General features: G+C 46.0%; 1 protein-coding gene across 3 annotated transcripts in view; it reads right to left on the bottom strand.

Annotated features, from left to right (window-relative positions):
* SLC38A12 (solute carrier family 38 member 12) overlaps nt 1-27,613 on the bottom strand; it is a 43,971-nt gene that overhangs the window by 7,510 nt on the left and 8,848 nt on the right. For 2 of the 3 annotated variants that reach the window (XM_085077705.1, XM_085077706.1), the window contains 3 exons: nt 25,074-25,173; nt 24,185-24,293; nt 7,843-7,936 (listed from right to left, as the gene is read on the bottom strand). In XM_085077705.1, coding sequence (XP_084933831.1) covers nt 7,843-7,936; nt 24,185-24,293; nt 25,074-25,173 — 303 coding nt within the window. The remainder of the gene's footprint in view (nt 1-7,842; nt 7,937-24,184; nt 24,294-25,073; nt 25,174-27,613) is intronic. The other variant, XM_085077707.1, reaches the window with a different exon arrangement.

Genomic DNA, 27,613 nt, shown 5'->3' with positions numbered 1-27,613 from the left:
TGATGCTTAGAATGAGCTTCTGGCTTAACCCCCACCCCTTGCATCCCTGCAAGACATGGCACTTGTGAGATGGTCACATCTTCTCCAACCCTGTCCCTACTCTCATTGCTCCTTCTACAAGGAAAGCCTGGAGAGAACATCACCACTCCTGCCTGCTGTCCCTTCCAGGGACCCAGAGAGGCAGTGATGTGCAGCCACCCCACGCCTGGCTGCTCCCCTACCCCCCAGCCATTTGTCTGAGCTGGTGCCCTGACACGTTTGTGGCAGGGCCATCCGTCACCGCCGGCTGACGGTGTGACAGAGCTTTCCTGTCCAAGCAGAGAATCAATATGCCAGGAAATAATGATAATAGATCACCCTATCCCAACACACGCCGCTTGCTTCCCTTCTCATACATTAGGCAGCATGATGGATTCCAAGAGGAAGATGTTTTCAGGAGCTTCCTAAACCCAGTCTCTTTGGAAAGGGGAAGATTTCTTCCCACCATGATCCTGTATCAAGCCAAAACAGAGCAGACCACTCTTAAACAGAGGAACAGATCTCATTTAGTTTAACATTAGGCAGCTCTTTCATGGAAAGGGCATAAAAACAGGAGCATCTGCTCTGTACACACTGAACGGCCCAGGAGCACGTTAACACAGTCCTACCTTCTGCACCCCCACCTGACATTTGTGCTGTCTACTTCCCTGCTGATGTCTTTCTAGGATGTTGATGCCCCTTCTCAGAGCCAGCTGCCTTCCAGCAGTGATGTGGGCAAGCTGAAGAGCCCACTGCAACTCTGGAACCACCAGGCATTCTGGATCCTGTGGCATTTGAAGTATTAAAGCACAGCTGGAGTTCAACATGCTGGCAGAACAAAGTATCTGAAATTAAGACATTGATTTTTAAATTTAAAACTCATTTAGCCAGTTTCTTTTGCAGAAGCTATATCCTGCCACTTGTTCATGACCTCCAGCTCTCCATAAACTCCAGAGCAACAACTGATTAATTTCTCCAACCTTCAGAGGGGGTTTCTATATGAATTGACAGTAAAGAGGTAACATGAAAACCAGGTTTGCTCCATCAGATGTGGGAGCTGGGGTAGTTAAGGATCGGATTTGACAATGACAGAGCCTAAAACACCATCTCTAGGAAGATGAAGGATTTATGAGTGCAGAGACTGTGGGGAAGCAAGATGGATATGTTCATAGAAGACAGCAATTCTCTGGAGAGAGACGTCAGAAGGAAAAGAGGAGGGAAATGACTTCCCAGAAGAAAGGTATGAGCAAAAGTTGTGGAACATCACTGTGGCTCCTTCCTCTAATGGAGAGCAGGGACTTGCAGGGGCAATGTTACCCTCCCTGCCCCAAAGCCTGAGGCAGGGTCCACATGGCAGGGGACTGGTACTCATACACAGAAGTGTGACACAGCTTACCAAAAAGGCAAGAAAAAGGCTCTCAGGCACCTCCATTCTCCCAGGCCTGGCTTGCTCCTGCTGCAGCCAACTCAGACACTGCTGCCTTGGGCGAGGTGGAGCCCCTTTCCTCCACAAAGGGAAACTCCATTAAAAAGTACTACCAGGACTTTTTGGCAGCCAAAAGGTTCAGTGGAGCTTCTCTGCTCTAAGGGCATAATTTCCCTGCTTTTCTTCATTAGGCTTGCAATACCATAACCAAGATTTACAAGCAGCTTCCCCTACTGTGGTAACAACTCCTGCCATGAAACCAGTGTGGCTGCCCCATCTCAGCCCACATCAGCTGGTCCCACAGACATCTGCACACCAGCAACAGTTCACAGGGAGAAAAACGGCCCTGCACTCGGATGTTTATCACAGATGCTTTTTCTCAACATATGGGAAGGAAAGAGCAGCCAGCGAGGCTTGTTTGCTTCTGGTGGAAAATTACCCGGGTAGTTTATGGTCCTCTCTCCGCCGGTCACCTCTGGCAGAAGCACCATAAAACCTCTGCAACCAGGGCTCTGCTCTCAGCTCTGCTGCTGGCTTGGCCTGTTAGCTCTGACAGTCACTTCTCTGTCTGTGTCAAAATTTACTCTTCTGAAGAAGGGAATAATACAGACTTTGATGTCACTGTGAGCCTGAGCTATGGCTGTACAGGCTTTGGAATGCACTGGCTGCAGAGCACCCATGTCCCATGAAATCCAGGTGCTCTGCAGACTTAGCCACATCTTGCCCATCCTGCCTTAGGCCCTACACAGCAAAGTTTTTTATAATCTTGTTCTACCAACATGCACTCTGTACAGAGAACACCTTTTCATTCCACAGCCCCACTCTGAAAATCTGTGTGGACACTGCCATCCAGACCCTTTTGCAGGGCTGAATGTGTCCTTGCATTTCCAGCTCTCAGACCCATCAGTGTCTGCTGCTGCCTGAATAAAGTGCTCTTTTCAGGAGCATCAGCTCCTCAGGCAGGATCTCAGTGGTCCTGTCCAGCACTGCAGATCACTCTCCATCTGCATCTGAAGCTCACAAAGCTCTTTCCCTCACACAGGCACTGCTTCACCCCACTGCCCCCCACAAACAGCCCTGAAATGAGCTCCTCAGCCGACAATTCCAAAAGCAGGCATGACAGAAGCACAGCATTTTAACTAACTCTTCATAAATATATTCACTTCTCTTAGTGAATTATTTACCCTGGGCTCTGGCAGCAGCTTCATCTGCTCCAAAAGGGATATAAGAACATGAAGTAACTTTGTTGAAGCAGCTTGTCAGAATGAACATGCAACAGTGTCCTGATTTACAGTCCAATTCCCTCATCCTCCTGTATGCCCTGCAGTGTGAAAGGAGAGGGGCAGAGATCACAATGATCCCTCCTTAAGCTATTTGCAGAAAGCTCCATTTCAGATGTGAAAAGAGGCCACCCACCTTGAGGACTGTGGGCACTGGCAGACTAATTTCTCAGAAGAAGACTGGAAATGCAGGACTTCAGATAACTGTCACCCCCTCCTAAATCAGCCTCCTCTGTAATCCTCAGTCTCAGCAGTTGAAGGGATGTAGCAGAGTGACTCCAGGTTTCTGCACTGAATCAACTGCAGCACAGCTGGTTCTGCTGCTAAGGATGGCAGTGACAGTTACCTGAGACTGCTCGCAAGGTGAGATGGTCTGAGACCAATTCTCTGCAGAGCAGCGCTGTAAAGAGCAGGGCTTTGGTGGGAAGAGCAGAACTACCAGAGAAACCAGCAGATACAGAAGGTCAGCCCCACCAACACACTCTGGAGAGCCCTTTCCTAGCTTCTTCCTCAGAGGCCTTCACTAGGTATCTTGGAAGGAGATGGGATGGAGAAAAAGGGGCTTAATACAGATTTCCTGGCCATTCTTGTCGGCTTTCTCTTCACCTTACTGGCCAGTGGAAAGAGCTAGGGGAGAGATTTTATTCCTGGGCATGTAATTGTGAGATCATTGTTTGGACAGGGTTGGGAAGGCTCCATCTCAAGGGCTGCATTTACTTGAATCGATGTGTTGTGATCCAACAGGGAGAGAGAACTGAGCCTGCTCAACCAAGCCCAGAAGTTTATTACTCTATAAACTATCTCTTCATTAAAATACAATACTTTCTAATAAGTACAATACAGCAACACGAGCAGCACACAGAGCACAGTCCCCACGTGGGAGCTGTCTGAGAACATTTGGCAGAGACAATTTAATAACAGCAGCGATAATCATGCTACCAATGTCTTTAAAGCCAGCAGTCCTCACCTATAGAGCTGGACATCTTGGGCTGCAACAGGCTGCAATTAATCGGGTTAGCTGCTTAATACACAATAGCCCAATGTTTGCTGCTGAGCTCCACCAAGCTCTGTCCTTTTGTTATCTTTCCTAATCCATATCCTATCCCATGACGCTGCTAGACAGTTATTATCCAATATTATCCAATAATAAAGAGGTAGGGCTGTGCCCCAGTGAGCTGTGTCCCCTCTGCTTTGAGAGCTGCACAGGACTGGCCTGGCTCAGTCCCTTTTGCTGGGCCATGCCCTTCAGGCAGCTCACCCAGAATACCACACATTGATCAGGATTGAAGAAATGAGGGGGGGGGAAAAACCCAGCTGGATAATCAAGTCTCTATAGAGAGCAATCCATTGCCACCACAGATTTAAACCCAAGAGGAAAAAAAAAAAAAAACGGCTGCAGTCCAAACAGCAAAACTGAAAATACCAACAGCTCTAATTTATTGATGGCTTAGTTGATTTAGCCTTCTGCAGGAAGCCCTGCTCCGGTAACTTTACAAGAGACCTGGAAACAGGCTCCAAAACTGGTAAAGGAATTGACCTAATAACAGCTCTCCACTTTCCCAAGGCTGAGATGGAAGGGAGCTGAAAGGAAGGAAGGAATTACACTTTGGGGAAGGACCCTCCTCACCCCATGGGAACAATTTGTACTCACCTGGCTCCAGAGCTGTGTGAGCCAACAAGGTTCTAACCACAACTCAAAACAAGGCTTCACTGTAAGCACCACTGTCAGGATTTAAACCAAATGATTTTCATGACTGGCCCTTTCTCCAGGGAAGCACAGCAGGCAGGCTCCCTGTTGCACCCTTAGAATGCCTGTGCTCCATCTCCCAAGGCAGCTTAGGTGCCAGCAAAAGGCTGACAAAGCAGCTTGAGGAGCTCCTGCATTGGGAAAAGGATGAGAACTTGGGTAGGCAAAGCCCTACACACCTGCCAGCTCCTGGGGAACAGAGATCTCTAAGCAAGGATAAGGCCAGCAGTTCAAGCACCAACTGCTGCACTGAATTTAACCATTGGCACTCACCCATGCCAAGTGACAATCAGTTCTGCAGCCAAGTGTGTAAGCTGCTACTCTTCAGAAGACTGGCAACAGCCCGATTCCTCTGGAAGCCCTGTCTGCCACCAGCCCCACTCCACCTGGAGACACAGATCCACCCTCTGTGCTCCTATCAGTCCTGGCAGGGAAGTGCCTTGCCATGCCAGCCTTCTTTCCAGATGAGCTGTCCATGATCAACAGGCCCAGACAAGGAGAGCCCATCTGTCTGGGCTCTCTAGCAGCACAACACTTGGGCTTGCAAGCTCCTCCTTCAACTTTCTCCTTTTAGAGGCTTCAGAAGTGCCTGTCCTGGCTTAGTCCCTGATCCTGGGAGGATGCCAGATGAAGGGTTGATCCCTGGAACATCTCCACATTCTTTGAACTGGCCCATTTTTAATTTCCAGCTCAGATCCCAGTGTTTAAGCCTATTTTTCAGAGAGAGAATGGATTTTTTTTTTTATCTGTGAGGTGTGGAAAGAGACTACTGTAGGCTTTGATAGTCGATGTGCTGCTTGTGATGAGCACAAGGCTCTGGAAGAGGCTGGTGACATTTGATTATCACTTAGATCAGGAGAAAGAGGGAAAGCAACTTTCAAAGGCAAGGCTGACACTGTTACAAACACCAGCAGAAATGACCTTCACACACAGCTAGCTCTCTCTGCTGCCAAGAACCATCCTCTCAGCCGCTATCATCTGAATCACCAGTACACCTGGGGCAGTGCTGCTTTACATCAGCTTCTGCTGCTCAGAAATCCAGGGACTTTCCACCGGGCTGGGGAAAAAGGGTGTGTGGTGGGTCTTGCAGTAGACACATTGCTAAGTCAGTACTGACCTCCCAAGCTCAAGGAGGCTTCATTTTTTCAAATCATGATGCAAAGGATGGGTCAGCTTCCCTTCCAGACCAAGCCACTGAGCTCAGGTGAGCTGAATCAGCCACTGTCCACATGGGAAGATTTTTTTCCCCAGCACAACAAACAGGTAGGCTAGAAGCTCCAGTGCTGCTCTGCTGCTCAGAGCTGCAGGAGAAGCACCCTCAGCACCACATGGCTGAAACCAACTCAGGGAAGGTGAAGAAAAGGCGCAGGTTATACCAGGACAAAGAGCTCACATCTGGCCATTGGCATGCAGGCAGGAAAAGCCCAGACGACCACAAAAGACTATCCAAGAGCATTCTTTAGGATCTAAGCCCTCTAAGCACCAACCTGCATTTAACTCCCAGCCCTGCATTTGGAGAAGGGGACAACAGTGATGTGAGGACATGGGAGAAACCAGCCTGACAAATCTCAGCAGTATGGGATTGATCCTTACCGCGGGATCTGCAGCAAGAGCTTTTCTCTGCTCCCTGCATCACATGGCTTTTTGATAAATCGTCTTTCCCAATAAATCTATCCCTCATTGTACACATACGGAATCCGTTCTTCTAAGTAGCCACTGAGGTGCTGTCAGGGTCATTAACTATCATTATCTGGGGCAGCTGTTCCCCAGCGTGCTGACGCAGGAATCAATCAGGCTAAAGCATGAATTTCCCCTACACTTCTCCAAACACTGCCTTTATCCCTCTCCATCAAGCGATGAAAAAGAGGAGCAGTTCTGCCATCTCGCCAAGGTTTAGCAATCTTTGTACTGGAAGGAGCTGGCTAAAGGGAAAGCAGTGGCAGATGAGGCAGGCATCAGGCTGTCACAGAGACAGGATGAGGTCTGACTGATGTCTTTACCAGGAAAGAGGAGGCAGGGTGATTGGAAACAGGCCAGTCAGCTGAGCAGAGATCATTCTCATAAAAAAAAAAAAAAGAAAAAAAAAACCCCAAAACTTCCTCATTTTCTTTAGTACCCCTTAATGAGATAACCTCTTTCTCTGAAGGATGGGGGGGCTTTCAAACCTTTCATGTGCTCAGACAACAAAGGAGAGAAACAGGCATTCAGGATTTTCACACCATCCAAAGTCAGGATTTATTAACTCAAAGTGTTCAACATCTGAGGCTTGAGAGCTTAAAATCCAACTTAATTTTCCTGAGTGTCAGCTGCTTAACCCCATCTCAGGAATTCTCTAGAACAGAGCATCTCTATTCCTCTGCAGTAACTGCCAGCCACTTCCAAACAGGATGAATTCACAGAAAAGGGACAATACCCAACTGCAGTCAGGTCAAGAGTATGCGTGTAATGGCAAATAGTTAGAGAAGTAGCTTTTCTTCTTATTCCAGTGATAGGTATAAACAGAGTTAATTCTTTGCCTGAATGGTCTGGATTCACACATCAGGAGACTGTTAACCTGCAGAAATGCTGGTTATTAACCTGCAGAAATGCTCTTTATTAGCCCTGAGTATCACCCACTCTGTCTAGTTTATATAAAAATAGACAAACCTGAACATAAACCTCCACAACCCACACACACCTCTCAGCCTTTAAGGTCACGTACACACACAAGCCAGACGTCAGGTAGCTGCATCTTTGAATGACAAAGGCATTGAAAAAAAAAAAAAAGAGGAGTGATGTCTTTTTTCTCTTAAGAGAATGATCTGTCTTCCCAGAAGTTCTTGTCAATATTTTGGAAAGAACTCATGGGAGCAGAACTTCCCAAGGACAACACACATTGGTTTAGGGGTTTCCAATGCAGCACATCCTACCATAAAGAAAGACCCAGGAAAATAAATGCAAGCAGATGATAAAACTAAGGGTGGAAAGTCTGGCAGAAATGTCTTTTGTTCTCAGATCAAAACAAAGATTGATCAAAGTTTGTTGTGCACATGCTGTGAGAATGAAAAACTTCCAGCTGGTGGGTATCACAGCTAGCACACAGACAAAAGACTTTTCCAAACATCTTATGCCCCTCACACAAACCAGACTAAAACTTAATTTACAAACCACGTCTGATTGAGAACAATTTGTTTTGTTTTAATCAGAATTTTCATCCTGGACTAAAACCTTTCTCCTCAAAGATTTATTAGGCCTGCACAATTGTCCTCAAAGAGGTTGTTTTGACAAGCACTTGCTTCCAAACAAGAAGATCTTGCCAAAGAGAAGCGTCAGTGGCGTGACTCAGGTTCCATCAATGGTAAAGAGGTGGCCAAGCCTCTGCCAAGACTCACCTATCCATCTCATGAGGGACGTCATGATTTGAAGATACTTGGTCTTCTGCACATTGAAGAAGGTGAAAGGACCCAGGAGGAGCGTGAATGCTGCCTGGAAGGACAACAAAATCACACATTAGGTTAAAAACCAGAAATTCTGCCAGCAAGATGAATTTATCAGTAGAACAAAGCCTGCATTGAAAGTTCACCTCCAGACATGTCCGTTTGTCATGAAGGTTTCTTTGTTGCTTAATTTTACAGCTAAGTTGGCTGAGACACAGGGGGTCAAGTAAGCTGTTGGGTATCAGAGAACATGCCTCGGGCAGAAGTAGAGCTCAGGATCCTCTTGGCTCTCAGCCGTTTGCTATCACTGCTACAGCACTCCTTTACTGACACATTTCAGTAAAAGCTCTCAGTGCAGCCTTACGGAACATTAAATATTGAACTGTGGCCTCTTTGCCTGAGTACATAGCAGTTTAGGTCTGAATAGCAATAGCCCTGACCAGTCTGCTCCCATCAACATTGATGGGGTGGCTTTGGGGTATCCCAGGCTCAACAGCAATGGAGCCAGGGCTGCCTGCAGCTTTTTCCCCCCATGCTTTACGTTGCTTGTGTAAAACATAGAGTTTTTTTAATAGATGTAAAAACAGATAGTGGGAAGCTACAGTGTAACAGTTCAGCTCTTGGAAGCTGAAAACTTGTGCAAAGTGAGGAAAAAAAAATCATCAAAGAGAAACTCATAAGAAAGAACTTAATTCAGTCTGGAAAGTAAAGGTTTTTTAATGAAGAAAGACCTTTTGTCACTGTCCTCTTGGATGTCTACTAAGAGACCAGTGTTTCAGAAAATCACAGAATGGTTTGGGTTGGAAGGGACCTTGAAGACCATCTAGTTCCAACCCCCTGCCATTGGCAGAGACACATTCCTCTAGAGCAGATTGCTCAAAGCCCTGTCCAACCCGGCCTTGAACACTTCCAGGGATGGGCCAGATTAAACTGGGGTACACTGCAGCACCAATTTGTTGCCTCTCTTCCAGCTGGGCTGCAAAATACATCCAAGAAAGATCCATCCTAGAAATCTGGACTATACAGCTTCCCATGAGGGTTTCTTGTAGCACCTCCTAGAGCACACAAGGCAACCCTGCCTAGAGGTGACATGTCCTACGTAGCACTGTCACCTCTGCCCGGGCACCAAGCAGCACTTGAGCCCTACTTACCTGAGACAGAAGAGAAAAGGTGTCACTGGAGGAAAAAAAGATCTTGGCTGCAGTCTGAACATAGATTGAGAGAAGCTACTTGTGACAGGGAAACAAAATGGGTGCTACAGAAGAGAGCCCTGCCTGTCCTCCGTGGGATGGCACTGGCTAGCAATACACTAACAGGTCCAAAAGCTGTAAGCAGGCAGTGCTTAGAAAGCTACAGCACACACAGCATAGGTTTGTAGAGCATCCCAAAGAGATTTTTAAAGACAAATATTCAACATTAATATTTACACATTGCTCTTTTCCGTGACTTCTTGAAGCAGTTCAAAAAAAGGTGTCACCAGAAGCGCAGAGCTGGGACTCAAAGGGGCAGGTCTGCCGAGCCTCAAGGTCTCTGTCGACCCCAACAAAGTCAGGACAGAACAGAATCCAAGCTATTTTAAGACTAGCACAACCCCAAGAAACCTTTTTTGAGACTGTTTCAGGATATCTGCAAGGCAAATTGGAAATGCCTCGCATCACAAGTATTCTCAGGTGACAAAAGTAAACCCAGAAGGGGAGCAGGGGAGAGAACCCTCGGTTTGACACATTGCTCAGTGGGGATGTATTCTGATCCGAGGCCATCACTTACACCAAATCTTGCTTTTTCTGCTCAGATGAAAAAAAAAGGACAGGAAGCATGCACAGAATTCAGATTTGTGAAGCAACTGATGGTTGTTGGAGGAAACACTGAAATCACACAGAATATAACGCCACAGGCATAACTGGCAAGATTAAGAGCCAAACCAGCTTTAACAGTTATGGGACTTGAGGTTTTAACTAGAAGCAAACCAGCCAGTTACAAGCCTTTTTTCACTCTTCTCCTTCTTGTTCCTTTTTTCTTATTGGGAGCTTAAATCCCCTCTCCTACCCAGTAGGGACTGCCACTCCATCTTAGGGCAGTGCACAAACCCCAAAGGACTAAATAAACCTTTGATCAAAGAGTGATGCAGGGCACGGACCCAGAGCAAACAAAAGTAGACACCAATTCTCTTACTGAAAAGTATTCTTGAGTTTGTGACTAATCTGTTTCAACCTCCTTTCCCAACACTGCTCAACACAGCCTCCCTTCAAATCAGTTTATAGCTCCTGCGTCAGAAGGCGCTGAAACACAGAGAGACGGACCGAGGATGGTGATAATTAAGGAACAGGTGTCTGCTGCAAATGAGAATGCTCCAGAACCAATTGGCAAAACAGCCCCTCAAACCATAGCAAGGATTGATACAAAATCACCAAGCATTGAAGCAGCTGTGTCTGAAACCCCAATTTGCCTCACCCACCGAGGCAAAGAGCCATGTTAAGGTGGATTTGGGGCTCAGTTGCTAAAAAGCATCCTTAAGTGCTGAAAAAACCTGAGTGTCCTTCACCTTTTGCAGTTATTCTCCCATTCTCAGAGCACCTTAACTGAATCCACTCAGCAAGGTTTTCAACTCTCCTCCTCTCTGGCCTTTACTTCTCAACTCGTGGGGAAGAGACAGAAGTTGTGCTTGAATAGTTGAATGCTCCTCCATCCTTTAGGATGATCAATGTCTTCTGTTCTTAACAAGATCCTGGTCCAAAGGAACCAAGCAAGAGATTAATTCTAGTGCAATAGAAATTTATTACCTTTTCCACTTGACACCCATTCGGGATCCAAGATGGATATCCATGGATCAATACAAACAATGCTAAGGCCTGCAATGAGACGAGGGTGTCCTGCTTTGCAGAGATTTGTGCCAACAAATCCCTTTAGGAAGGGAAGCTACAGAACACACTGGACTTCTTGGGAGGAGAAAGGCTGGGCAGAACAGGATATTAAACAGCCACATTAAAAGATCATTTTGAAGTGAAATTGTGTACAGCTCAACAGGACTGAGCATAGGGCAGGAAAAAGGGGCCAGTTCATCACTAATGGCCAGGACATGAGGACAAGGACTCAGTCCCTGGATTAGAGCTAATCTCACATCAACCATCAGAAGAATCCCAAGGCCAGGAACCCTATTTAAAAACACATCCCCAAAGGATGAGAAGAGGCCACAATGCTTAGCAGGAGGATGTCTACTTCCTCTACCTTGCTGTGCCAGACACCTCAGTGCTCTTCCAACCCATTAAGTTAATTAGTTTCATAACTTTTCCCTAAGGAAAAAGTAAGCCCAAATAAGCACTTCAGACATATACCCAAACTTTCTACCTGATGTTTTCCAAGCTCAAGTCTCTCCCAGAGGGAAATAATTCACAAAGTGCTTCATTACACATGTAATTCAAACAATTTAAAACATACACAGAAAACTGTACCAGTCAGCCCTGTCAGAAATCAAATATGCAGAGCCTTGGCACATGAAAAAAAACCTCCCAAGTTTGCCAGTTCACCTCTTGAGCTAGCTAAGGTATTTTCTAGGAGTTCATCATTCCCTTCCTAAGCTTCAGCAAATAAACCCACCCAAGGAAGAATGGGCATAGTCTACTTTGATTATGATTTTTCTGCTAGTGGTTTCTTATTAGAAACAAGCAGGCATATGGGGTTGATTCATTGCTAAACTGAAACAAGGCAAAAAAAAAGCTTCATTCAGCTAAGGAGGAGAACTGAATTTATTAAAAGCTGTTTAAATTCACAGGATGGTAGAGAGAAACCTTTACAGTGCTTTTTCACAGGGGTGGCTATTAAGAATGATTCCCTCATTTTCCTCCAAGCTCCTCCATTAAATAGGAAAGGCCAGGTAAATCACCAGGCTCATAGTGGAGGGTATGTGGAACCCACACACAGCAAGTAAATGCAAAATATTTTACTTTTCCTTCTTTTCTCTTGCTGAAAACCAGCATGAAAATCCAGCACAGTAATGACTGGAAAAAACAGTGTTTTTGTTGCTTTTACTGACATTTCCAGTCAAAAAACGAGAAACCAGTGAGGGCAGAAGAAAGAACAGCAACTTGTCACCCTGAATTACACTCTTCCCTGCAGGCTAGTAGAAGCCATGAGCAGCACACCAGCTTGCTCAACCCCTGGGAGGGTCTTCAATTCCATTCCATTCCTCCAACCAAGCCAAGCCACAGCAGTACAGGCACCAAGGTTTGGGATCTTCCCTGAGCTGGCAACTCAGCTGACACTACTTTCCCAGCCTCTGCACCTGTCAGCTCTCAGTATTTCAAAATGAAAAAGCAGGCTGGTCAACTCGAGTCTTCTTGCCACGGGGGAACTAGCTAGGGCTTACCGTTGCCTGGAATATATTTTTATATATATTTATATATTTCTGAAAGTATATTTTATTAAAGCTCTTATGTTAAAAGTTGGTTATGTAACCTTGTTTATTGGCTTATCTTATAAAAGCAAGAGTAAGATCAAGCGTTAATAGGACATCTGGCTGGTTTTTATCAGCTTACTTGCAGCCAAGAGGACCACCAAGAGAGCTCTCAGCCACTAAGTGATGGCCAGCTAATGCCAGGAGTCTTTCAGACCATACAAACATGCTTTAAGCCAGTCAGAGGGCTGTTGGACCAAACGGGTTCTTTATTGACCTGAAGGGTCCATCTATCACTCTGAACCAGTACAGTTCAATAGCTTTCATCTGCTTCTCAGCATGTGGCTTTTACAGAAGCAGCCAATACTGCTCAGGAAGCACAATTAGCATCCAAAACGTGGCTGATTCATGTATTAGATGCAGTAGTTACAGCATTATGGCTAGTGCCTGCATACATTTGCAAGAGGACCATCTGAAAAACCAGCCTCATTCATAACTGTCATCAGAACCTGCTTGTTTTCATGCTCCACAAACTCATCTGTAAGAATTGCATCTGTCTTTGGTGCTTGCCAAGTAGTGAATTAAAAACAGTAGCTATTGCTTCTTATTGATTCAGAGCCTGGAAACTTTCAGAAAGATTGGGTGGAAGCAGGATATGTACCTGAGCAAAGTGAGACCATGAGGATTAACCTTGTTAAGCAAGCACGCCAGGAGCAGCGCAGAAAGTTCAAGAGCTTTTGAATAAAATAATTTGTGCAGCACAGGCCTATCATACCAATGAGAAGTTACTAAGTTTCAGACAACAGAGCAAGGATCCCTCAGTTCTAAAGTGAAGATAGAGAAGAGGTGTTGTAGTGCTCACTCCTTAGATATCCATCTCCCTTTGGGCTCTCAGCCACCCTGTTTTTGCCTTTCTTTTTCCTCCTAACCTTTCACACCCTCATTCAAAACCAGCATCCACCACAAACCAGATCATTCCTTGAGGTTCTTGCTCCCATTTGATAGAATTGACAGCATCTCAGACAAACTTAACCTTAGGATGGTATCAACTCCATCTCCGCAGATACTGATGTTTGGATTTCACAGCTGTTGAGCATCAGTACCTCTGTCCCACAAGACAGAGCACAGCAAATAACCCTGCTCTAAAGAAGGGTAAGATAAGATCTGATAAAAAAAGTCACTGGTTTAACAAAATGCATCACTTTCCTTGGCAGACTTTGACACTTTTGCAGGAAAGCCAAGGGTTGAGTGCTTGATACTGGACTGTGGGTATATAACATTCCCACAGCAAAACCTGACACCAACAGAAAACACAGCCTCGACTGGATGAGCACTTCCCCAAGGAAGCTCTGCTTGACTCAGTGCTCAGATGCAAGGAAAGTCTCCTTGAGCACGGCAGGAAAAAGCAGACATTTCTTACATGCTGTCAGAAGTGGCAACTCTGACACTCGCTCTGCTTCTGCAAGATGTCCCTGAGCTCAGAGCTATTTCACAACTCAGATGAGCACTAGAAGGGACAGATGAAACAATCCAACAAAACCAGACTGCGCAAGTACAGAGAGCAAACAAGATGTCAGGGAACCAGGATATTCTGTTCCCACCTCAGGTGCTTTCCACTAGAGTGTGTCACATCTAGGGAAAGAGAAGTCCAAAAAGCAAAACTTGATTTATTGGCATGGACATAGGTCAGAGGTTCTATCCCTGACTGGAAGGTTGAGCCAGCCCTATTGTCTTCAGTAAGTCCTTAGGAACTGGTGTTATATTCACATCCTCAGGGCATTTTTATGGCTGACTTTGGAGAGAAACATTAAATGCATGGTGCCTTCCCCCCTCCTGCTTGGGTCTCCTAGATAAAGAAAACAGCTTCATGGCATTTCAGAGCTACCTGCAGCTCTACCAGCACACACCTGCAGCCTATGAAAGCTCAAGCTCCTCTGCACTCCAAGTTGTGGCTACTGCAATGCTACCCCTAGCAGGCTTTGGTCACTCCTGCCAGGGCCTTAGTGCTTTTCAGCTAAAACATCTTAAGAAAAAGGGTCTTGAGTGTGGTGTCCCCTCTGCCATCTCTCGTCCCCTTCACTGGGGTGACAAGGCCATGTTTCTGTCCTGCATGAGCTCATATCTCAAGCTAGAGAGCCAGATGGCCCATCAGCAAGGGCGGTGATCCAAGCTTTCCTTGGTAAAGCTTTACCCCTTGCAGCGGACAGTACAAATATAAATACATGGAAAGAGTCTGATTGTTCAGGAAGGAGCGTTTTAGAGAGCTGAAAAAAAGAGAAAAGCTGAAAATCCACAGCCTCTCAAGGCTGGAGGCAGGGCTGCAGCAGGGGCCATGCTGATAGGCAGCAAGTTATCAGCAGACAAGCTGTTATGAAGCTGAAAGTTGGTTGAAAAGAGATAAACCAGCCTCAGAACAAGGATTGCTCAAAAGAGTTGATAGGCAAGAGGGATTTTAACCTCCAGATCCCCTGCAGAGTCAGGAAGTCACAATGGAGGGAGGATGCAGCCACCAGACATCCCAGAAGGAATATTTATAGCTGAAGAAACAAGGGCAGTTATGCTTTGGGTACAGCAGGCAGCTGCCACAGCAGCTCCGGTAATTAACGTGCTGCTCTCGGGACACCTGGCAGAGCTTTATAATCATAACTCACACCAGGCATATTCCTGGCACTGAGGAGCCCTCACCCACCTCTCTCCCCAGTGCCTTCAGGCAGGCAGAAGGTATCCTCTAGGAATTAAGACCTCGGCTGCTGCCAGGCTGGTTTTTGCCAGCGAAGCAAAGTAGCCTTTCACCCACCATACCCTTTAAGCTGGATGCTGCCTCCCACAGTTCCTGTGCCACAGTGATCCCAATGCCTCTTCCAAAATGGAAGACCTTCTGCAAGAGATGGACAGAAGTACTTGTATCCCCAAAGATACCAACTTCAGTTCTAGAGATCTTCAAATGCTCTAGCCCAGCATCAGCTTTTGAATGTGACTGCCCACGCAGCAAAAAAGTGTAGTCATCCCAGCTCCTTACAAGCTCTGATCTTGCTGGGCATCCAACACACCAAAGACCAGCTGACAACTGGGCAGCCTCTACCTGCAGCTCTGGGAGGCCAAGGCAGAAGAAGCACAAGGACAGCAAGGAAGTACCTGAGGGTGCTGCTCACCTCTCCCCACCCTCACTCAGGGCCACAGTCTGCTTCTGGAGCTGGCCAATCTCTGAGCACCAGGAACTTTCCACTTTGGAAAGAATACCCTGAAATATCAGTTCTTTCTCCATTTAAATGGAAGGAATTCAGGCACAAAGTGTTCTCAGAAAGTCATTAGGTGCAAGGATTCTGTCCCTGGCATACCTGGGGTGTGCAGGATCACAGCCAGCGGCAAGCTTGCACTCTCTGGGGTAAATACACTTCCATTATCATTTTTCACAACAAGAGAGAGATAGAGGCCAGCAATAACCCCGAGGTGACTGGCATCTAATTTTTCATCATTGGAGTATTTATGGTACAGCCGTTTGCGGCATCTTGTAATCACTTTACCGCCTCCTTGACCCCTGGCTCCCCCTTATTCTGCATCTCCTAATTGCATCTGAACAAGCAGGAGGGAAGCAGCAAAGTGGATAGATGCAGGAGAGCTGAATGCTTGGGTTGTGATACTTGGAAGGACAGCAGAGGAGGTGCAGAGCCAAGTTTGGCTGTACCCCCCACCACCAGCTTGCTCTGATCACCCACAGCGTATAAAAGTAGAGCTCTCCTCCTTCCTGACACTGGGTGACCTTGAGGAGTTGTTCTCTGCCTCCCCAATTCATTAGCATGGTACGAGAGATTAATGAGTTTCCTCCAACTAAGTGTGAGGGCATCATCTTTATACACAGATACTGCCCCAAATTCCTGCATATTTGTAGCTTCTCCTGGCAGGGCATTGGCAACTACAACAATATTTATATTGACTACAAAAGCCCCTGGGTTAGACAGCACAAAGCAAGGGAGACGTGGACCAGCATGACACGGATGCACAGAGGGCCCTGCAAACATGTCAAGCTACAAGCTGCCAGGGTTAGGAGGTACTTGGGTTCAGCAAGGATGAATGTTCCTGAAGGCCACTAACCCCTTGTCTGCCACAACACCAACAGTGCCTTCGCTATTAAGCCGCTATTTTTCCGCGTTACTTTTTCCCCTACAAACTTTTCTCAGCTGAGTTTCACGGGATTCTCCAGCTGCTTGGAGGGTGCAGCTTCAGGGACAGCATCATCCTGCTCCCTGGGTCATGAAGGAGTCGCCTGAAGGGAAGAAAACGTCCCTCACTTTGTAACTACTTAGCACAAAAGAAGAGATAAAGCCTTGTTGCCCGGGGCTAGCGGTGTGTCTATTCACTCCCAGCCTCCTTCCCTGTACAGTGCACACCAAACTGGTGCAACAGGCTTGGGAGATCAGCTCTGCCCCAGAGCATTATACCGACTTCAACTTACAATATAAATCCCAGCTGCATTATTTGTATTTATAGTCCTGCTTACAGAAGCATGAGCTACATGTGGGATTTGCTGATGTAGTCCAAAAATCCACATTTTTGGACAAGAGCGTCAGTGATCTCACTCAGACGTACAGTGCAATTTAGGATGGTATTAAGTTGCAGGCTTATTTAGGAGTAAAAAGAGATATGGGTCTGTCCAGAGCTCTCCTCCACAGCTTCTGATAACGTTCAGAGCAGAACTGCACAGTTCTGCAGCCATTGCGCTTTCTACCTGTATATTAAGGAATTAACGGTAATTTCAGGGGATGAGAGATCAAGACTGCTGTCTTACTCGATGAAAACGCTGATGTGAATCAAGCAGGCAGCAAGGTCAGACCTCTGTTTAAAAACAAAGCTGGTGCTAAAACACTGAAACAACTACTGGAAAATATGCTGTTGAGAAAAAGGCTTATACTGCATTTCCCAGGGGATTGTTTAGCTGACTTAACAGGTCTCCAACTCTGGCTCCTAGGATGCTGTTACAATCACTGCAAAAAGTAACACTGCACAGGGGAAATGTATTTATTACTCATTTTCTACAAATGTTCTGCAAATGAAATATTTGTGGCTCTGCTGGAACAGCCTAGTCCAAGAAAGGAATTTTTAAAAGGCCCTTTTTAAACCTTTACCAGTCGATGTAGAGAGCGGGTGATCATATATATTGGTTCTGACACCTGCCCTATTCAGGAGAGATTGGTCTCCAGTATCAGGAGAGAACAGTGTCAGCTTTGGTACCTTGCTGCCCAAGTGAGCTGACTCCAAAGGACAGCTTTATTCAGGGAAAGAAGCAGCATGGCCTCTCAGCCTCGGCAGGGTGGCTGTGCTGGGCAGCAGGGCTGTGGTTTGAGCCCAACATCACCTCTGCTGAGCTCCCAACTGCACAAAGTGAACAAAAGCAAACAGAAATCTATCTAGAGCCACTGCTTCACCCAGTTTGTTTAGTTGATTTGTTTCCACAGTTCATGCCCACCATCAGACACCACAAAAGTCAAACCAAGCACTAAAGTGTGCAGAACATTCTTCTTTGGGGAAGCCAAGAGTGTCTGAGCTCACTGATGGCCTCTGCCCATCGCTTCACCACCTTGCCTCTCTGAAGGGCTGGTAGCACCTGCAGCACACCTGGCCATGCATTCAAGCAACCAGCACAGCACCCTTCCCTTCCAGACAGCCCTTGCCAGCCTGTTGGAGGTGCCAGAGGGGCAGGATTGGCCCTTTGGAAAAGCTCAGCATCCAAGTGACAAGCACAACCCAAGCTCCACTTAGGAAAAACCCACTTCTCATTGTGAAGTGAACAGACAGCTCTGTACAGAAAACACATTCCAGTCCCCTGCACTATTGATTTTCCAGTGAAAAGAGACAAGCTAATCCATTAATGTTAGTTGCTTCAAAGCTTAGTCTTGCAGTTGCTTCACTCTGGTCCCAAAGGCTGACTCTCCTACCCAGTGTTTGTCTTCTGGCTGATGTTTCTTTTACTCAAAATACCATCAGTTACAAGGAAGCAAGAAAAATCACCCATCAGAAGCTGAACTCCAGCTCTTAGGTCACTGGAACAACAAGTTTATATTTCACTTCCACAACACCACACTCATCTGCCTCTCCTCCTGACAGCTCAAGAAGAACCTCTTTTTCACAAGGCCAGTTATTATCTGAAGATCTCTTTGCATTAGGAAACACAAGGGGTGTGGGAAATTCCAGTAGAGCAAGTTTATCTGTCACAGGCCTATGATGAGCAAGCAATTGAAAGGATTTATTGATGAGCCCACAGAAGAACGGACCAGGATGAAGGAGGCAGGATTTATGCCATATTAACAAGGCTGTGTGCCAATTTCAACCTATTAGTTGCACAATAAAAAGAGCTGAGACTTGCCTTCCCATCCCACATCCAGACACCATTAATTTTAGCAGGACTTGGCTCCTATCCCTCTTCAACCACTTCAGACCAAAGCAACAACTTAACTGAACTTACTTTTTGGAGGCTGACTAGATGAGAAGCATGAGAAGACTCCAATCAGCCTCTGAGACAGGGCTTTTAGCCAAGTAAAGCTGTATTTCAGAGGCACCTGTAACAATTTAGCCTACTGATATTGATTATTAATGCAGTACTAATTCCTCTCCTGTCACAGCAATGCCTCAAAACTCAGGTAGCCTGCATACACAAAAAAGCCACAATATTCTGGACCTTTGAAAAGCTCTTCCCTATTTCGAAGCCTTTTAGAACTGCCTTTATGCACAGAAGTAGCAGCTGCCTTTTTTTGTACATTTGTTTCTATTTCTATATCAGTATTACAGTAAACCACATCAAAGCATTTGTGGTAAGGAATATAATGCAATACTTTTGGCAAGAAGGTCTTACCATGAATAACTTCTTATAGGATATGCAGGGTGACATGCTAATAGTGCCCCAGTCCTGCTGCATCCTTACTGCAAGCTGAGGTAACCTAGAACACAACAATGCTACAGTTTAAGCAATTTATTTAAACAAGATGATGGCTTCACACCATCAGGATAAACTTCCATCAGCTTTCCTTTCTTTTTACTGGCTCACTCTGGGAGCCCAGCACAAGCACCCCAAAGCTTTCTGACTGATGTGCTGTGAAATCAGCCCTCCGTGCTCCAGCTCCTGCCACTGAAGCTGGTTCCTTCCCCACCACTGGTTCTCAAGGTCTCTAGACACTGAGACCTGTAAGAATAAATATCCAGGAGACAGCAGCTGTGACCCATTTATTACCGGATGCTGCTGCAGGGCACAGCTGAGGAAGGCAGGGCAGAGGAAAAGCACTTTCTGCAAAGGGAATGGTGGAGCAAACACAGGTGCCCTTGGAAGAAGCACTCTGCTTGCAGCACTGCTCCAGCTCTGTGGCTCCAGCTCCCAGTTGGCAACAGACAGCTTAGATCAAGCATGGATGTTCAAGTACTGCCATGAGGGCTCCTCTCATATCACTGCTGGGAGGCAAAATACAAAACAAAAAACCAACCCAAAATAAAAACCTACAGAGGCCAACAATGGACTGAGAGAGGCCACAAGAGTGCTGTGTACCAAACCAGCTGATAAAACTGCCCCAGTGCAGGTAAATGCATTTGGAAAGATCCGTTCTGACAGTAAAAATCTGAGATACCTTTACCCAGAGAAATGCTGTGGAGGGAAGCAGAGCACGTACAGCAGGCACACAAAGCCTGGTGCTCCAGCCCACAGCCAGAGCAGGTTGGGAAGGCAGCACAGCACCGAGGCCAACAGGATCCCCATCAACACTTATCAGCACAGCCTTTGCATTTGCCGATGAAGTTCTGCCGGCACTGAGCGATGCTACAATGGTTCATGTGTCCTCAGCCCACCCCCTCACCCCCCTGCACAGCCTCCCGCAGCTGCAGCCCGGCCCTGCTCTGGTCACCGATCAGAGCGTCGGGCTGGGGTGACATTGTCCCCTCCTGAAGAGGGACAGTAAGCGCCTGCAAGCCCGCTCATTTTATTCACTGCACAAGCACGTTTCCAACTGGGATAATCTCCATTAAACCATCTGCGCTCCCATCCTCGCCCGGCCTGCACCCGCTGGGCTGCCTGCGATACTGCAGCATCTGTGAACCGGCGCAAGCGGATGCCGCGTCCCTTTCCCAATCAGCTAAAAAAACCAACGGAGACTCAGACAGAACAGATGCACCTGGTGGCTTTGACGCGCTACCGAGCCAGGCTACCAGAAGTACCTGTGCCAGTGCTTCTTCTGAAAGGCACACGGCTCCCCTTGAGAATTTAAGCCATTTCCTTTCCATCATGGGAAGACACCATGTCCCAGATTGCCAGGAGGGCTGAGAACAGAGTAGAGGTTTTAGCCAACGGGTTCTGCCCTGGTGCAGAACAGAAGCGTTGTTTGCCAGGTCATGAACACAGTTTGGATCAGACGTTCTGAGTGGCTGTTGATCCCCAGGATTTAATCTCTTATTTATCTCAGTATTTGCTTTCTAGAAACAGAGACTATCATGTCACATTCCTACATCACTTGGACAGAAGGACAAGAAAGTGTTACGATGAAAGATCTGAAACTTAAATCTGCTGCCCCTTCCTCATGACCTCCACAGCAGAGCTCAGCGGACCCTATAGAGAGCATGATAAAGCAGCTGCAGTGAAGTGTGAATTCAGCACTGAGAGAACGTGACCCTGTCCTCAGCATTGACAGAGACAGCCAAGGGACTTGGGAGTCACTCCAGCTGTTGAGGACATGGCAGGGTGGTGACGGGTCTGAAGCAAAGATAGAAAGCCATCGATCTGCTTTAACTGTGATCACTGCTTGCCTTCAACAAGGTCGCTGAGGCACCCAACATATGCCTTTCTTCCAGCCCTTTTGTCCTGCAGGGTCTTGCCCTCCCAGGCATGGAACAGCACAGCAAGGCTCACCCTTCAAACCTCCCAGGTTGTCTACAGTCCTAAAAGGGAGCCAAATATTGGCAGCAGTGATGGGACAGGAGCAAAAGTCTATTTACATATTTTCTGCACTTGCCTTCACTTATTTGTTTTGCAAGTCTTTATTTTCCAAAGCAATTTATAAACAAGAACTGAGACAACCATTTGTTCAGACAAAGGTTAATAGGGGCCTAGCGGTCTCTGAAGACTCTGCAGTCACACTAAGGTGTGAAATCCTGGAGCAGCAATAAAGATGCTGCACAGACAAGCAAGTCTCAAGAGAAGAATTTAATCTGTCTAAATATTCTCATTATGTACATAGTTTTAAGCTTCCATTCACAGTAATCAGAGCAGAGACAGCTTCCAGAAGCCTTTTTAGACAATAAGGCGTGAAAAAGGATTTTTAAGTCAGTCATTATTCTTCTCTCCATCCCCAGCTTGAAGAGTCAATGTTTGAAATGGTTTTTGTTGAAAAGAAGACACGGTGTTGGGAGAGAGAGTTGACAGGAGGAAGGCAGCACGGGTCTTTGGCAGACTGGTGGGACTTGGCACAAGAGAGCTCCCATTGGCACCATTTGTCCAGAAAACCTCAAATAGATTATTCCCCTGGTAGTCCAAAATAGGTTTTTTCTGTAGGATCATGCACAGAGTATGAAATAGAACACTACTTCCAGAGAACTGCTTCACTGGAATGGGCAAGAAGTTCCAGTTACATCCACCCATCTTGCACCTAAAAGTCACTTCAACCTAAATACAGAACTAAGATAAGGTAGGAAAACTGGAGGCAGGCATCTAGGACAAAAGGGCTGATCCAAAAACTCAGCTGCTTTCTTTTGGGATCACAGTGTCCATCTGTCCCCTTGCCACAGGGGAACTTGTCTGCAAAAAGAGACCTTGTTTGTCCACTGAAACGTGGAACCTGAATCATTCCAGCAGGCAAGAATTCAAAATAGAAAGTTAAGAAAACAGAATAAGTTCTTCATGGGTATCATACCCTGGGACCAAGAGAAGCTGTGCTCTTGATGCATCTCACCCCTCTTCACTTTCATGTTGCATTTTCCCCTTCAGACAGGCAGGTTTCAGCTTTTCTGGCGTGTTCAAAACTCTACTTCCATACACAAGAAACTTGGACAAAATGCGTACAGAGAATTACAATGGTTTACTACTGAAGTTTTTGAGGTCAAGAGGCTTACTTCCCCTGCCTTCCCATTTCCAGGTTTCTCTCAGGAAGTTTAAGAGCTAAAGTGGTCACTAGTTGTCCACATTGCAAACAAGACAACGGGGAAAATATTAACCAGGACAGCAGAGGAAAAATATTACCCTGCACAGCCACTTCAGAGGCAGCCCAGACTCAAAGCCAGGGTCAGTACTGCGGTCTGAGTGTTTTATAAATGATTGCATCTCTTACCCCTCTCTAAGGAGGTCACCACCCTCTGTTTTCTGGAGAATGAAACCACACAGGTCAAGCAGGGATTGGGACCAGCAGAGCTGCAGGCAGAGTAAGTCCCAGTTCACTCCCATCCTCACCCAGTAAAAAGCATTGGAGACCTTAACAGAAAAGTACAACTTGGAGGTAATGCTGACCCACCCAGCAGTCTCCTGAAAACAGTGATTGTGAGAACTGACCTACACCACTACAGACTGGTCTGCTCTCCCACAAACAATCCCACCCTCCATCTAAGAGGGCACAGAGAACAGCACTGAAGCCTCATCCCAGTTACTGAGCAGGAAAGGATTAACTACTAGCTAAGACTTTGCAGATATTTATTCTCCAAATCCACAAGACAAGCAGAGGGAAAAGCTCCTCTGAGAGTTATGTACACAGACTGCGAGTCTAATGCTTTACACAGTCTTAATTTTTTTAATTTTGCAAGTCCTAACAACAATTATCTTCATGAATTATAGACATAATATCCGAGAGATGCAGGCAGTAATTAATGCATGTCTGCCTTTTCTGACTAGCTCCTTCTGCTGGGTCAGGGAGAGTTATTGAAATTCAGGAAGGAAATCTTCAATCTTCTAGAAGTTTTAAAGAAACAGACTAAGACAGAATTTAATAAAGCAATAATATTTCTCTTAAATAATTAACTAGACTTTGACATTCACTAATATTTCTGAGGCCCATATCTCTTACTTTTGCAATAACACTGGATGTGATCCACTGCATTTCCAAAAGGTACTAATTCCAAAATTACCCCTGGATTTCTCTGCACACACACAGCCACCCTCATTCCTTTTACTTAAAATTCTCACTGAGACCCTTAACAGAAGCCACACCACACAGCACTGGCATCCTTCCCTCCTCCCATTTTGCCCTACCGACATCTGTCTCCAAATACGAGCGCTCAGCACTCCCCAAGCTCTAGAGAAGCCATGTTCATCATCCTTTGGGGAAAACCCTGGGTTCAGAGCAGAACCCCAGCACAGCATTAGATGCAATAGACAATCCTGAACTAGACAAAGCTATTACTAAGGCAGTGTATAGCACTGGATGTTGTCTAAGCCGGCTGTTTCCATCATCCTTCAAGTAGCAGATTCTCGTGCAGCATTAACAATTTTATTCACATAAAGAATGGACTCAATGATCCTTGTGGGTCCCTTCCAACTCAGGATATTTTATATTCTAAAGCACTCAAGTGAGTTTAATATACTTCAGTATCTTGACAACAATTACCCCCAAGCGAATATTACTTAGCCAGCCACTGAAAAACCCAGTGAAGAAAAACCCAGCCTTTGGCAAAAACATCTCACCTGCTTAAGCAATATAAAACTACACATCAGGATGGACAGAACTCAAACTCAAGACCATAAGGATCATTCTGGTGGCCAACAAGTTCAAACACAGCCATGTCACCAAGAATAGGGAGGGGGAATTTAGCCAAAATAGTCAGACTGAACCAAAAGCTTCATCCTCTGCTGCTCACTTGAACAGCATTATTTCTACAAGAAAAAAAAAATCCCTATGCACTACAAGCAGAGTTTAAATGGCAACCATGGTCAGCCCAGCTCCAGAAACTCACCAGATACAGCCTGTAAGCATCAATCCTTCGAATTGGCCCCCAGCACTTGTCTGTGTCATTGTACTTTGTGCCATCTCCAACACTGCAAGAATGGTTGCCAGTGACACTGCTGGGAAAGGAGGGAGAAACAAAAGACAGTAATTAACTCCTAGCAGATGTCTTCCCCTCTCCTGCATTCAAGAAAGAAGAATCAGCAGAGGCAGTTCCTCCCCTCCATCCTTGAACACACTCGCTTCCTTACATTTTCTGGACTGTGTAACACAGGAAGTCTCTGAGTACCAGAGGTTTAAAGGCAAATTCTTGAATTGCCTGCAGTTATTTGCAAGTTTGGTCACTTGATCATCAAGCTGGTGAGCTTAGGTAATTTCTGGATCACTGAGGTTTTCCATTTCTGAGATACAAGTCCAAATCCAGCCCGGATTTGATCAAACCAATCTTTTTCATTATCTGTTTCTTTGAGAAAGGCACTATTCCCAGTCCAGAGCTAAGGCCAGGTACCATCACCACTCACTGCCCTCAGGCTTAGTAAGCGTCACACCCCTCACCCCTTACCCAAAGAGACAGAGAAGGCAACATATGGCAGAGTATTGCAATCAAACTACAGAGCAACAATTCCCATGTCTGTAAGTGCTGAAGCTGGAAATACTTCACATCTGAGGACTTGTCTGGAATCAGGTCAGCTACTTTGCAGGCAGGGAGCAGGCACTCGGGTGGGGAATATAAAACAATTTCACCTCCCACCCATAAGAGATGAGCTGTCCTTGAGTCATTTCTCCACTCCATGCTTTGGAAAGTACAGCTGATCCTAGTCAGACTTATCCCCCCATCAAATCCAAAGCCTGCCCTGTTCCCTGGCAGCCCACAGCCCCTCAGCAGTAAGCACACTTACCAGGTCACCTGCATGAGAGAAACAGGCACCGCTGCTGCGTAGATTGCCAGGTCTCCATAGAGGTAGATAATTATGCAAAAGTAGAAGAGGTTGACACCCACTGCAGAAAAAGGAAATATTGTCCAGATTCAGCAGAGTATACAGAGACTCTTGTACTCTCTACTTCAAATATGCAAAATTTTTAAGATCTAAAAATCACCGTTTGCCTCCACGGTTTCTGCAGCGAATTCCACCCAAGCTCAGGGAACTTACCACAGAACAGGAACTGATGGGGCATGAGGGGTCTCATAGTTCCACTCTGCCTCCTTCAATACCTGGCACTGACACTTAACCCTCTAGTTCAAGCCCATCCTGCAGTCAAGACCAACAGGTCTCACATGAGTCACCTGCCAGACGAAGCTGTCAGCTGGGAACAGCCACAGGCAAACATCCAGGTGATGCTCTCAGACTCGGTGTGAGCACAGCCTGACAAAGTGAAATGCAGAGAGAATCTTTTTAGGCTCTGCTGATTCCAAACCCTCTGCCTGAAAATCTGCAGGACCTTCACAATATGGATTTGTAGGGATTTGGCCCTGCACAGCTCAGGTTCCACAGGGCTGAAATGGAGCTGCTTTGGGAGATTCCCTACCACTGGCAACTTGAGACAAGGTACAATCCTGCAAGGCTTTAAAACTGTTTCTGCAGCTCTCCTACAGTGCTGCCACCACACACACTCTTCCTGCCCCAAATCGGTTTTTTGACAGGTTTTTTCTCTCTTTTTTAAAATTATTTTTATTTTAAAGCTTGCCCTGCCTTCACCTATGAGATTAAAAAAAAAAAATCTTACACAAATTAATTGGGTGCACAGAACAGCTTTACTGAGGCACAACAGACACTGCTGTGAGGGTCTAAAATCTACAGGGATAAAGAAATATTTGATGAGACTCTGGGATTCTCTTCTTCCAAGCAAGTCTGTATAAATCTCACTAAGGAAAAGTAAATTGGAAGATATTTTATTCCAGAGTCAGATGAGTTACAGAATAAAAGCCTCAAATTGATTTAATTTAGGAAGCTGACATTGAAGGAAAACAGCTCAAGAAACCTGCCTGTACTTTCAAGTTGTGATGCCACCTGATGCTTAATCCCTGTGCAGCTTGAGCAAACCTCCTCACACTCACAGCTGTGACAACTATCAAACAAGGATAACACTGCTGCAGGAATGTGAACTCATTTCTACAGTGTTTGGGTGCCCCAAAGCTTTACCGTGTTTTGCCACTATACTGCCCCTGGATCTCTGGATGTCAGGAAACATTAACAGACATTCCCTTTATTTAAATAAATTATTCAATATGCTGAGTCTGCTTAGCATAAAAGGGGCTCTATCAGGAAAGCACCAAGAGAACTTCCCTGCTTCTGTACAGCAGCATACTAAGTCTGTGCTACAGAGTTGTTCCTGGAGACAAATGGACATATTACAGAGATTGTCAGATCATTCCATATAGTTCTCCCCTTGTTTTCTTTCTCTGTGATAGATTTCTTCACAGTTAGGGAGTGTCTGCATTGTTTTGGAGACAGCAACAAACTACCTACCAGTCTTCTCCAATTTCCCATTAAGAAGGGTTGAAGGCTTTAACAAATATCTGGCATAGGGCAGAAACTGCAGACACACGGAGCTCAGGACTACACAGACACAGACAGATATTCTGTTTTGGGATCTGCTGCTCATCTCAGGATTCAGCTGCCCCATACACACCAGGCTGACATGACCAACTAATATGCAGCAGCCCTACCCAGTACCCACCAGCACACACTACTATCCCCATTCCAGTGCAGACCTCTCTGTCTGCAGCAAGCCCAGGTGACACTCCTCTTCCAAACTCATCCTCTCCAAGACAGGAAGACTTTAGCATCAGTTCTTTTATAAACTGCTGCTGACCCTCCCTGATCAATACTTTCATTACTGGGCACAAAACGGGGTGAAAAAAAAATCAATGACTTCCTGTGAGGAAACAGCATGATAGATGTGCCTAGAATCTATTACGGCAATAAATGACTGCTCAGTCCCAGAAGAAAGCACCCAACATTGCACATTAAAAAAGAAAAAAATTAAATCAAGAAAAAAAGTAGTTTTGCAGAGCCAGATCTTTCAAAAGAGCACACAGGCTCTTCCCAGCCTAAACCTAAGTCAGCTCCCTTTAAGAAAGCAGACAATCTGAAATTGAGATTTATCCCCAGCTTACCTCCTAGGACTGCGGATTCAAGTCCTGTCAGATTGTTGAAAATAAAAATCAGTCAAGGGAAAGGAGCAGAGAACACACTAGAAATCAGGGGTTTTGAGGTCTACTGCACAGCTTTCATCAGCCTTCCCTCTGGAGGCTGTAAAGCTCTCCATCACCTTGGGTTTGGATCCGTGCTTTGTGTATCATGAGTAAACACCCAGATATTTGCCAGCTGTGAAACCTCACAGGTTGGTGCTTGGAGCTGGGAATTTCCCAGTGTGGCCCAGTTTCTCAGCACTAAGTGGTCACTGGGCAGCTGCCCTTGCTGAAGGCCTTTCTGTG

This window comes from Lichenostomus cassidix, chromosome 18 (genome assembly GCF_008360975.1).
Source record: "Lichenostomus cassidix isolate B80296 chromosome 18, HeHo_3.0, whole genome shotgun sequence".
NCBI lineage: Eukaryota > Metazoa > Chordata > Aves > Passeriformes > Meliphagidae > Lichenostomus > Lichenostomus cassidix.
The sequence above is the reverse complement of the archived record's forward strand: the minus strand, read 5'-3'. Positions and strand labels throughout refer to the sequence as shown.